The sequence below is a fragment of the Melanerpes formicivorus genome, unplaced genomic scaffold (assembly GCF_026170545.1).
Source record: "Melanerpes formicivorus ecotype bairdi unplaced genomic scaffold, bMelFor1.0.p_v2 SCAF_38, whole genome shotgun sequence".
NCBI classification, from domain to species: domain Eukaryota; kingdom Metazoa; phylum Chordata; class Aves; order Piciformes; family Picidae; genus Melanerpes; species Melanerpes formicivorus.
The window spans coordinates 7071337-7084122 of record NW_027142390.1 but is presented as its reverse complement, the minus strand read 5'-3'; the positions used below and the strand labels follow the sequence as shown (position 1 = coordinate 7084122).

The 12786-nt window shown below is 42.4% G+C and overlaps 1 protein-coding gene across 1 annotated transcript in view; it reads right to left on the bottom strand.

Annotated features, from left to right (window-relative positions):
• The window catches only part of LOC137450986 (sodium- and chloride-dependent GABA transporter 3), a 111772-nt gene that overhangs the window by 18837 nt on the left and 80149 nt on the right, over positions 1–12786 (bottom strand). The window contains exon 8 of the mRNA XM_068158050.1: positions 4316–4419. Within this exon, the coding sequence (XP_068014151.1) occupies positions 4316–4419 (104 nt within the window). The remainder of the gene's footprint in view (positions 1–4315; positions 4420–12786) is intronic.

Sequence of the window (12786 nt, the reverse complement as noted above, 5' to 3'; positions counted from 1 at the left end):
ATCACTCAGTGGGATGAAACTCTGTCAGTAAGAGATGTCAGAAAGATGTATTTTTCAGTCCTTCAGACTTCAGTGGGATAGATCTGGCTGCTCACCAGCTGTATGATGCCTCCATTTGGAACAGTCTGTTTTCTGCAGATAAGATTTGTTGTAGATAATTCCCAGGCTTCAAAGGCAGTCCAGACAACAAGAGATTATTTTTCTCTAGTGAATGATGTGGCATAAGACGCTTGAGAGCTGCTGGTTCCTAAGCATGTGAAAAAGAGCTGAGGTGGAAGCACAATGCTCCCTGTGCAGCTTCAGAGCCTGTGGCAGCTTCTGTTGCTTCCTCTTGAAAGAAGATTTTGGGGCAAGATCGAAGTAGTTTAAGCTAGACAACCCTATATAACTAGACCATCTGTGTGAGAACAAGAACACAGACTTGTCTCCACTCACAGGGAAGACCCATGAATCCTGCCCATAGCAAGGCAGTTGGAATGAGATGATCTTTAAGGTCCCTTATCTAAATTGTTGTGTGATTCTATGACTGCACGGTGGAACAGCACACAGTAGTTAGAGGGCAGGTGTGTGCTTCTCTAAGGAAACAGGTAAAAGTGAACCCAAGGGGATTTTCATCATCTCCGGTTAGTGAGGCACCTATTCTTTTGACATAACACAACCGCAGCTCCATCATTTAGACATCTTCCTCATTTAGACAGTCACAAGCTGAGCACTTAGTTCTCTGGGGACCTAGCAACGTTTCTTGACCTCGGTTTTCATCTGTCCTTTGCAGGAACTCTACATAACCCCTCAAAACCCCCTGCCTTTTTTTTTTCTTCCCCTTAGATAGCTCAGTCTTCCCCCACCTCCCCCCCCCCCCTTCTCTTCCCTATTACAGGAAGGAAGACTGAGAGGGAAATCTGAATCCATAGACTGTGAAACCAATGAATTTTAGAACACAAATGCCCAAGAACCAGTGGCAGGATAACACGAAGTTTATCTGATTTTCCATCCATTTTTTATAAGCATCCTTGGTGGGAAGGCATCAAAGCCTGACTGAAGCCCAAACTGATTTCACATAGAAAGAAAATGTCAGGTTCTTATGAAAATTCACAATCTTCTAAATTAATCTCTTGCCAATCAGCTGAATAATTCAAGATGTGCATCCTTTATCCTCTCCCTGCCTGACTGGCTGAATGCTGATGAAAATTGATTCTGCCTTCATTAAGGAGCTTCTCTGATCAGAGAGAAGAGTACAGAGATCCTTTTGCATCCCTTCAATTGCTTCCTTGCCTTTATGGATCTACTCAAGTCTGATTCCCATTCCTCTTTTCCTTTTAGACTAGAAGCTTGATAAAGGACAGGTCTTAATTTCTTCCAAGTGTTGCCCATTTGTTGACAGTGTGAGAAATCACTCATTTATCTCCTGCACCACAGCAACAGCATGGCAGCTGACCTTCAATTTGTACATGGTGCTCACACACACAAATGGTGCTGCTGAGCTGCAGTCCAGTATCAAGTAGCGTGGAACTAAACAGCACTTGCTCTGGTGGGAACTGCACGGTGTCCAGCAGGCAGCTAGACCAGTTCTGCAAATACAAAGCACATGAAGCAGCAACAAGAACTTTTCCCTCCCCTGTCTTCTGAGGTTGTCTGAAGTTAATCCATCCCTTAAAAGAGGTCTGGGTGGAGTAAGAATTCTTAGCTTGGTAAAAAATAGAGGACTCATCAGTACACCATTCTTCTATTTATCTGGGGAAAGCATTGCCTGCTGATGGAACTGCCATTACTTTCATCTTGTTGCTAGAGTAAGTTTTGATATAAAGTGCAGTAAAGCCAAGGAGGTTCTGTATTAAGGTATTACAGAGGAAGATGTGGACCACAAAAATTAATTCCCCATTCAACGATGTGAAGTGACTTGTTTGCAATTCATTTACAATGTTAATGAATCAGATCAGGCTTCCAACAAGAAAAACCCATGTGCAGTTTAGATCTTACCATTCCCTACTAAAGCACCTCATCATCATTTTTCCACACCAACTCTCCCTTAGAAAAAAGAAATGTAGTAAAACCGAGCACAAAAAGAATGGAAATAGGTGTTACAATGAGACACCAACACTGCAAGGGACAAACCCACAGCTTGATTTTAGTTTGTTTAAGTACTAGTTAGAAAACGAGTTTCATTCTGCTTCCCACTGCACAGCTGTTGCTCAGTCAACAGCCCTGTTTAACTCAGCTGCTTTCTGCAGTTTACTTCTGCCCTGCTCCTCTCTGCAGATTTCTTAAGAATCAGGCTTAAAGACACCAAAAAATCTGCCCTGCTCAGGAAATTTGTGAAAACATTTTGTTAGAGGAGTTGTGAAGCTTGATTTTGGTGAACAGTAATTTCTGAAGAAAGAAAAGCCTCTTGCTCTGGAGCTTTGAAAGAACTGCTGATGGTTTATTTTTTAACAAGCCATGCTGCTAGGGTCAGAGAAAAAGGATAATTATATAAGCTCTCTGATCACCCATCAAAACTCCTTTTGGTGATGAGTTACAAAAACACAGTAAAAATAATTACTACAACCCTTGAGGCTGTGGCACAATAGTTTCTAGATGGGATGCAACTGGAAATAAATACAAATAAATTAAATGAGAGAAAAGAAGTAGTGCCTTTGTTAAAGCACCACTTAGGCTAATTAGGGAAACTTCCACTGCCCACTGCTCTGCAGGGTGTTCATTACCCTCTGTTGAAGCATCTCTACTGTTAGTCTGAAAACAATGTCAATCAGCAGTGAAGACTGTAGGGGATTCATACTATTTTATGCAATAAAACATTTGGAATTTGCATGCTTAGATGGCAAAGTACCCTTAACAGCCACTGGATCACTAAATTCAGCATGGTGGGCATTTTAAGAGACCTCTGGAAACTGTCTAGTCCAATCCCCAGCTAAAGCAGGGTCAGCCAGAGCAGGCTGCACAGGACCACAATGTCCAGCTGGGTGTGGAATCTCTCAGAGAAGGAGACTCCACAACCTCTCTGGGCAGCCTGCTCTATGGTTTCAGCAACCCCAGAGCAAAGAAATACTTTCCTCCTGTCTGGATGGAACCAGCTGGGTTCTAGGTGGTACTTGTTGCCCCTTGTCTCATCCCTAGGCACCACTGAAAAGAGGCTGCCCCCATCCTCTTTCCTCCTGCCCTTTATCTCTTGCCGAGCATTGGCCAGATTCCCCCTCAGGCTGCTCCTCTGCAGGCTAAAGAGCCCCAGGTCTCTCAGCCTTTCATCCTGGATAGCTTTGCAGACATTTAGCTGGTGGATACATTCTTTACTCTGGGGTTTCTAACATCCCAGGTTCCTCTCCATCCGGAGAGTCCAAGTGTTTGGTTTCTCCTACAGAAGAGCAAATTGTTGCTAAGACATTTCCTAAAACTGCCCTGTGATCTCTAGAAGTGAAACTCTAATTTCACATTTAAATACACTTTGGGGTTGTTGGGTTTTTTAAATTATTATTATTACTGTTATTACTATTATTTGGCTTTTAGACTTCACTATTTCCTTTATTAGAGAATGAAGCTTGCACATTCACATTCTCTCTCCGGAGATCACTATGGAGTCAGTACAATCAAACTGTCATTTATTGTCTTGTGTTAAAGGCTGTTAAGTAGTAGGAAAACTAATTCACTAACTATTGATGCCAGAAGAAAAAAAATATTAACATTCCTGCCCATGGCAGCAAAGTGGAATGAGGATTTTGTATGAGTCATACCCTTTTGACACTGATTCAGGAAAGATTAAAAGCTACTAGAGTCATTAGCAATTTCTTGACTGATTTCTATAAAGATAAGTAATGAAATTCTGTCCATCTCCAGTGTGTTCTAGCTAGGAGCTAAACTGTGAGGAAAAGTGACATTCAGAGCATAAAGCAAAGTCAAGTGAGATTTAAGAACAATTTTCTGCTAGGACTAAACACTTACTTTTTTTAACAGACATACTTTATAAAATCAAATACTGCAGTGTATGAAATTCTGTACATTATAAATGCAAGTGTGTATGCCCATGTGTACTCAGTGGTTTGTGGCTGTGCAAGGGTCAGAGATGATCAAAAGGGATAAAACCACTAACTTTTGGCAAAGAGTTCCTCTGAAACAATTTTAAGAAACTTTATAGATCTCTGTTTTACAAAAGCATGTGTGTGCTCATGATTACTCATGCAAATAGAATAGAACAGATTTTGCCAGGTTGGAAGAGACCTTTGAGAGCAGGATAGCTAATAGGAAAGGGAAGTAGCTCTGAGTGTAGCTGAGTATGCAGTCATTTCCATCACTGAATGGATAGGTGAGGTGTGGAAGGTATTACCTGTAGCAGTTATTATTGTAGTTGTTGTAACTTCCCAGAGCTGTCAAGCACCCCAAGCAGATGGCATAAGAGAAAAATATCTGTGTGCCAGCATCCACCCACACCTGAAGACCAAAAGAAACAACAACAAGAAAGTGGTTAAAAAAAGTCAAGAAGAATCCACCTTTATGGATGTACTGATTGCAGATTTGCAGAGGCAGCTGTACAGGGTGGTAGTGTCTGGCAAACCTTCTCTAAGTCACAACCTTAAGAAAAATTATACTGTGAGTTAAATTCCCCTCTTCTTCCCAGGGATATAAGCACAGAGTATCTCAGCTGGGTCTTTACAGGTTCAACCTAATCTATGTAGAAAGAGAGACAGAATTATTATAGAAGAGCCTCACTCGGTATAAATTCTTTCACATCTTTATCAGTGCTCTATGGTGTTAGTAATTGTCCCCCAATAAAATAATCTGCATTTATCTCATTCTCACATTCTAATTATTTATTCAAATTTGAATGTGCAGTGTGAAAAAAAATATGCTGAAGTCAAAGTATTTCATTCATAGATACTATATAAATTAAGCTGGGGAAATAGATGAGACAACTCCCCTAGGGAAATGGGGTTTTTAGCAATACTCAGTGGCCCAAATTAGATACCAGGACATGGTTGTTCTGGCCACTGTAGAATTAACAGAGAAAAGTTCTGTGGAGCTTTGCAATAAATATCTTTATAGTGTCATAATGGGAACACTTATATCCTAATCCTAAATTAATGCAAATGCTTAATTCTAAATCAAAAAGAAGAAGAAGAAGAAAACATCAAACAAGAGGAAGGATGAGATTATTCTCCTTACAGCCCTTCTCAGAACACTCCAATGAAACAGTTCATTTCATTTGACTACAGTCTAGGTGTGTTTCTGCTGGAGGTGAATAGGCTCTTCTAACTCCTGATTTTGCCATGAGAGCGAAGAACCAACATCTGCATAGCTGCACTGTTATTTCCAATCCAATACATTCTGACTCCTGGTTTCCCAGGATAAATGAGCTCTGTAAGGTTCTTTTTGTAAAGCAGTGCAACCAAAGTGCTTTTCAGAGAAGAAACAAAACCCTGACTGATGACCAGAGGCAAGAGCTGTGTGACATAGAGCCATTAGCTGCTCTCTGTCTGAGACAGGAAGGAGGCAATGCAGGTAATGATTTCATTACTATGTAACAGTAGTACTAATAATAGTAGATCAAGTACTCATAAATATATGAAGGGGATGTATTTGTTTTACATGTGACCAAGTGAGACATTGCTCTCTGGAGTTGTTGTGAGTGTTTCTGTTTAGGAACAACATTAAGATCACATCTGATTTGCATCAGTGGCTTAAATGGTTTCATCGCTGTCATACTGAATAAGATACAGCTGATTACATCTCAGAGTTTCACCACTGGGTAAGGAAAAAATGGTACAGAGAAAGCCTTTTGACAGATAGGCTCTTCAACTAGATCAGAAGCTCCCAAAAAGCTGTAAGTAGCACAGGTCAACTGAAAATGTATAAACAAAAGCTAAGAAACTGGATCAGCACATGTAGAATCTGCTGCTTCCTTCCATTTCAGTTCTTGCACAATGTATTGTTGCAATGCATTGTGTAACCCCCAGATAAGCAATGGCCTTTCCTGCTGGCAGGAAAAGGCAGCTCCACAGAAGTAATTATTCCTTGGAGAGCAAGTTGTGGTGGAAATGGGGGCAAAGAAGGATTGTATTCTGAAGTGAGAACCTCAAGATGCGCTTTGAGAAGAGGAGCAGAGAACACATCCCTCTGAGGGGCCTGTGTATGTGCCTAGAAAACCAGACAAAAATCTGGCCATAAGTGATATCATTTCCTTCAAAGCAAACAAGCCATCTCTAAATACCATGACATTTGGCAATGCTTCAACATAAAAAGCAGCAAATACTTTATGTGAAACATGATCCATAAGCAAATGCTCCTGTGTTCCATAAAAGATTGAGAAGCCCTTTTATTTTTGTTGCACTGTATGACACCAATCAAGAAATTCCATCAGAATTGACTGCTAATGTCTAAACAGCAAGGAAAAAGGAATCTTATTCACTGAAGGAAATAATAGAACCAGTGTAGCTTCTTTTGGATTGCACACTCATGTATCCAGAGACATTCATATTGTGATGACCATTCATATTTCATTTCCAGGTTTCTGAAATGGCAAAAACATCTACAACTGATCAAAGTAGCAGCAAATAGAGAAATAAATACAGAAATCACAGGTAGATTTTTGGTAGCTAGAGAGAGAGGAGAGATGGACTAACTCCAGTCAGAGGCCTTGAACACAAGCCCCATGAGGAGAGGCTGAGGGAGCTGGGATTGTTTAGCCTGGAGAAGAGGAGGCTCAGGGGTGACCTCATTGCCCTCTACAACTACCTGAAGGGTGGTTGTAGCCAGGAAGGGCTTGGCCTCTTCTCCCAGGCAACCAGCACCAGAACAAGAGGACACAGTCTCAAGCTGTGCCAGGGGAGGTTTAGACTCGAGGTGAGGAGGAAGTTCTTCACCAAACGAGTAATTCGTCATTGGAACGGGTTGCCCAGGGAGGTGGTTGAGTCATCGACCCTGGAGGCATTCAAGGGGAGATTGGACGTGGCACTTGGTGCCATGGTCTAGTCATGGGGTCTGCGTTGATAGGTTGGACTCGATGATCCTCGAGGTCCTTTCCAACCTAAGTGATACTGTGATACTGTGATACAGTGCATTTGTGTCACCAGACTGGGGACTGGACTCGATCTCCAGAGGTTCCTTCCAACCTCTGCCCTTTGGTAATTCTATCAAAGCACTTTAAAAACATGAAGATGATATTACAGATCAGTTCTGCACATTCTTGACCCAGAGGCTAGCGACTATCAGACATTTAGCATCAGGGTGCAGTGCTCATTCACGGCCAGAGAATTTGTTGAGGTACACAAATGGTTTATTAGTCTAAATCACACCCAGTCTTGGTCATTCATAAACTGTACCTCAGGAGAAGCAGTCCTCATTAGAACTTCTAGTGGGTACAGATGGGCTCTTTTAGATACCACTCACAAAACCAGGTGTCATCCATCTGTCTTACAGCAACAAAAGCATTATAAATTATTTTGGAGAATGCTGAATTTGCAGTGGCTGGCTTAGAGCAGGAGTTGTAGCATTTTCCAAGTACATGAAATGAGCGTAGCACAATTCTGCAGAACAATGAAATTCTGAAGGACAGAGACAAATAATACACTGCCAGGAAGCGGCAAACCAAGGCTTCTGGAGCCAGCAGCTGCTGAAAGGCTGGGACAAAAGGAGTACATTATTTTTTTTCTGAAATGGGATGGGGTTTGATGTGTTTCTGGCATGAGTAAGTTCCAGGGGAAAGGACCTGTACCAGAGAACATCCTGTCCATGCTTTATAAACTTTGTACCTTGAAAGTCATTTGGTTAGTGATAATTTAGTCGATTCAGCAGTATACATTCATAAATCTGGGGTCTGTAAACATTTTAGAGTCCTCTATTAGCTCCTACTTTAAAAGATGGAACCACATGTTTCTTCTTATTGTTTTCATCCTATATTTAAAATATTTTCATGTCAAAACAAGATTAAAATCAAAGCACAACCCTTTTGTTTATTATACCCTGTATTAAGATATCCAAATGGCAAAGGACAGAACCTTCACATTTTTGCATCCACACTGCAGTCATTTCCTAGACTTGTGGGCCCAGTACTACCTGAATAAGTGATGGGCAAATAAGAAGAATGCAGACACCAGCTTAGACCACCACAGCACAACTCTGGCTCCTGTACGGCAACAATTCTTGCTGGCTAGAAGAAGGGGCTGTTCCATGACCCCAGGAGACGAAGCTCTGGACCCAAAGGGAGAAGGCAAAATAAACAAGCCTCATCTCTGTGGAGCTCTGCTTTCTCCAAGCAGAAATGAGGCAAGACAGGGAAAGATTGGGAGTCTATCTGCTTTTCTGAGTGGGGAACAGCAGAGCTGCCTGCACCCTGATCTCCATTTTAAGGCTGTTCACTTTACAGCTTTCAAACTCACATCAGCAGCCACAAGCAGTGGTCTCTGTTGTGTCCCACTGATAACTAGCTTGTGTTGGTACAAACTCCAGCCTACATTGCTTCTGCCTGTGAGAGAGACCTATGGGTTGGGTAGTCAAGCTCTTGGGATAAATACCACTCTATGGCTTGATTTTTCAATCTGCTACTCAAGTAATGGGGAGAAATGGGAAAAGCAAACAAAAGAGAACATGATTTCTCAGAAACAGCCCAGAGCAGTACTAAATCACCTCAGCCACTCTCTGTACTTAAAATGCCAGTCTCTATTGTCTGTGGTGTGCCCTCGTACATCCCCACAGCACCCTGCACCTGCTGACAGCTGCCTTCTAGCTGATGATTCACAGATCTACTGGGATTGCAAGGTGATTTTTCTCTCTACTTCGAATCAACAAATAAGAATTACCACTGTGTAACACCAGTGCTATAGTCACTGTTGCATTAAGTAGGAAAGACCATCTGTAGGCCTGAAAGAGAAGGAAAAAAATCCCAGAGGAACTCTGAAGAACAGGCAGTGTCTAGAGAGTAAAGCATATGCCTACTTACAAAGAAAAGTGGCAGGAATGAATAAAGCTGCTATAGCAAGAACAGAGTGTTGTGTGTCACTGTTCTGACCTAAGAGCTGCATCTGACCTGTCACAGGAGAGGAAGCACGATGTCCTCCCCAGGGTCCTGGTTTCAAACTCAGAGAATCAACACTGGGGTTGAGGTAGTAGCTATGGCTTCCTGATACTAGTCTGGACTTACACATAGGCTTTAGGTGCCTTTCTACTAGAACTCCTGAGAGCTTTGTGTATGTAAAGAAACACACCCACCACCCTTTTGCTTTAGCAGTCTTTTAAATTCTATTTCACAGATTTCTGAATGGTACCAAACCATTGTAATACTTTAGTCCAGAAGATGAGAGTTTTTGAATTAACCCAGCTGGAAAAGACCTTCAAGATCATCAAGTCCAACTCATCACCCAACACCATCTAATAAACTAAACCATGGCACCAAGTGCCTCATCCAGTCTCTTCCTAAACACCTCCAGTGATGGTGACTCCACCACCTCCCCAGGCAGCCCATTCCAATGGCCAGTCACTCTTTCTGTGAAGAACTTCTTCCTAACCTCCAGCCTAAACCTCCCCTGGCACAGCTTGAGTCTGTGTCCTCTTGTTCTGGTGCTGGTTGCCTGGGAGAAGAGACCAACCCCCACCTGGCTACAACCTCCCTTCAGGTAGTTGTACTACTCATCTCCACATGTATTGCTGTTCTACTCACCATATCTGACCTCCTCAGACCAAAGCTGAGGATTACTCAGTTCCATGGACACCATATATACAGTCATGAAAACACCTGCTCCCAAACCCAGCTCATCCTGAAGTGATGCACACAGCTATAGGGCCAATCTAGCTTCTCCCCTACTGTGATCGCTTCATCTAATAAGCTACTTAATACACTCCTTTTCTGGATTGCAAGCAACTTCTTTCCAGGCTTTTATTCCAACTCAGATCTTGGCAATAGTCAGGCTTCCAGCTGTGTTACTTGGACTTCGAGCTGTGATGAAGATGTGGGATCTGCTATTTAAATAACCATCTCTTGTATCTGTAGGGCATGCTGTGGTGGACAAACCAGAGAGAGGGCTGAGTGGGGAAACTGAAGACTGTGCCTTTGCTCTGGAGAAAAGCCCCTCTTCCTAGTTTTCAGTGTAAAAGCTGATCTGAAAGAACTGCAGCATCCACACAGAACTAAAAGAACAGTCGAGCACTCTGAGGGTTCGTCTATTAAACCAAACGTATACCGTGTTTATTTGGCATCCCCTTGCCTTTCCCACAGCCTGTTAGAAATGACAGACACTTAAGGGCTGATAATTTTTGTACCCACACACTTCAGTTTGCTTCCTTGAGTATTTCTATGAAAATCAAGGGAATTAATTTCACGCCACTTTCTGAGCAGCAGCTGAAATATGCATCCCAGTGGTGCAGTTTCATAAATATGCACTTTTTGTTTTTTTTAAAGCCTTAAACAGTGAGACTGAATGCCCACTTCAACTGCCAAGCTCAAAGCATCCTTAACTACAGAGTGGTTGATGACAATTCCATAATGAAGCACTCTGAGAATATGGGAGATCTCACAGGCCAGTTAAATGCTGCACTCACTCTTTAAAACACGAGGCTCCAAATGTAGATAGTCATTTATGTCCCATTTTGTTATCAGAGAATGAGCAATCACTTTAGAGTTTTCTCTTAATTTAAATTATTCATTGCCTTTGGATGAATCTCAGCAGGGTCTGTATTTTAAAAAGGCACTTTCCCTTTGGTTTCAAATAAGATTTTTAAAGATAAAGCCTTTATTGTCAGGATATAATAAATTCAATTTCAAGGTAAAGGCACAGAATAGTTGCAGATTTTTGCAGCATCCAAAAAGCCTGAATAAAGCAACCCCTTGCCAAGTAGACTTCAACAGGAGTTGAAGTCCTATTCATCAGGACATTAGTTCCTGTGCCAGTGTCTGTCATGATACATGGGGAGTATGCAGAAGACAGCAAAAATTCATCTCAGCTATGGAATATTTCTACCTGTATTATCTGTATTACCTGTATTACCTGTATTTCTGGGCCCCTCAGTTTAGGAAGGAGGTTGACCTGCTGGAACGAGTCCAGAGAAGGGCAACGAAGTTACTGAGGGGCTTGGAACACAGCCCTGTGAGGAGAGGCTGAGGGAGCTGGGGCTGCTTAGCCTGGAGAGGAGGAGACTCAGGGGTGACCTTATTGCTCTCTACAACTACCTGAAGGGAGGTTGTAAACAGGCAGAGGTTGGTCTCTTCTCCCAGGCAGCCAGCACCAGAACAAGAGGACACAGTCTCAGGCTGCACCAGGGGAAGTTCAGGCTGGAGGTCAGGAGGAAGTTTTACACTGAGAGAGTGATTGCCCATTGGAATGGGCTGCCCGGGGAGGTGGTGGAGTCGCCGTCACTGGAGGTGTTCAGGAGGAGACTTGCCAGGGTGCTTGGTGCCATGGGTTAGTTGATTAGGTGGTGCTGGATGATAGGTTGGACGCGATGATCTTGAAGGTCTCTTCTATTCTATTCTACAAAAAGGTTTAACATATTCAAGCTGCCTCCTAAAGCACAAGCTTTGTCAGTCTGTGGTCACAATGCGTGGTCTACAGCCAAGCCACATGGGAGTCAGTCAAGCTACCAGCATATTTCATGCACCCAAATACTAGGAATTCAGGAGGCCACACGAAGAGGACTAATCCAAGATCAGAAAATAATAAAACCAAAATTCATATGCAGTGTAGAATAAATAAATAAATAAATGATGACAGATGGTGAACAGACTGAAAAATCAGTTATGGAACACACAGAGGGTGCCCAGGATACAGATCTTAGCTTGATCTTTGGAGACAAAGCACTGTACCTCTGTCAGTGACATATAGGTTTAGACATGACCAGACTGCAAGAACCTGTAGAAATGTTAGGTCTTAATCTTGAGTTACTACCTGCACTTAAAGAGTATCCCTAACAGACATGAGGGAATTAACAACATGTTTCATCATGAGCATTACCAGAAGCTTTTGGAGAACCAAATCATTTCAAAAGAATCTGCCAGCCGTAGCCCTGCCACAGGCTTCCTTCCTCTGTCCTGCCACCTGAATTAGATCAGAGTGTTTAAGGGACTGCCACCTTTGGCAATGCCAGCTACAGCTCCAAGCACTGCTACAACAGGTCAGAATAGGTCTAACAATGTCTGACATACAAAAGACAGTTCCTAATAACTTTGGGGGAAAGCCAATGTCCCAATTTCAACCTCTGCTTTTATCTCAGCTAGTCTGGATCGTTCTTTTCTATCAGTTCATCATTAAAGGCTGGTCTCAGTCAGTAGCTACTGTATTTTACTGAGCAGGAGCTGAAATTGAAACCATGCTGACCTTTTTCTGTGACCCCCCACAAAAATGATCGTTCTCTGAGCCTACAGTCACAATTCAGAGGACAATCAGGTGGATGGACAGATTACTACTGAGGTATTCCAACCTCAAAACAACATCAGACTGGAATCTTTCTTTCTTCTTACAGTTAATAGGTCTTTATTTCACATGGACACCAATAAGCAGGGCTGTGATTGTACACATGAAACCAGCATGACTAATTCAGCTATAATAAATCAAACAAACCATGTTCCTACCTAAGGCATGTTTTTTTTTTCCCCTGCAGACACATTTGCTGATGTCCAAATCCTGCACATGGAGAGACTCCTGACCACAACTGCTCTGGTGCAGCAAACAGCAGGGCTCCAGGGCCACCGGACTGTGCTACTCAAAATAAAACTTTGATATTAGGAAAACAAAGAGCACATACTCTCCACTGCCATGGGAAAGTACCACATAGCCTCCAGTTTCCTAGGCAGTGAGCTTTGCCATTTCTTAG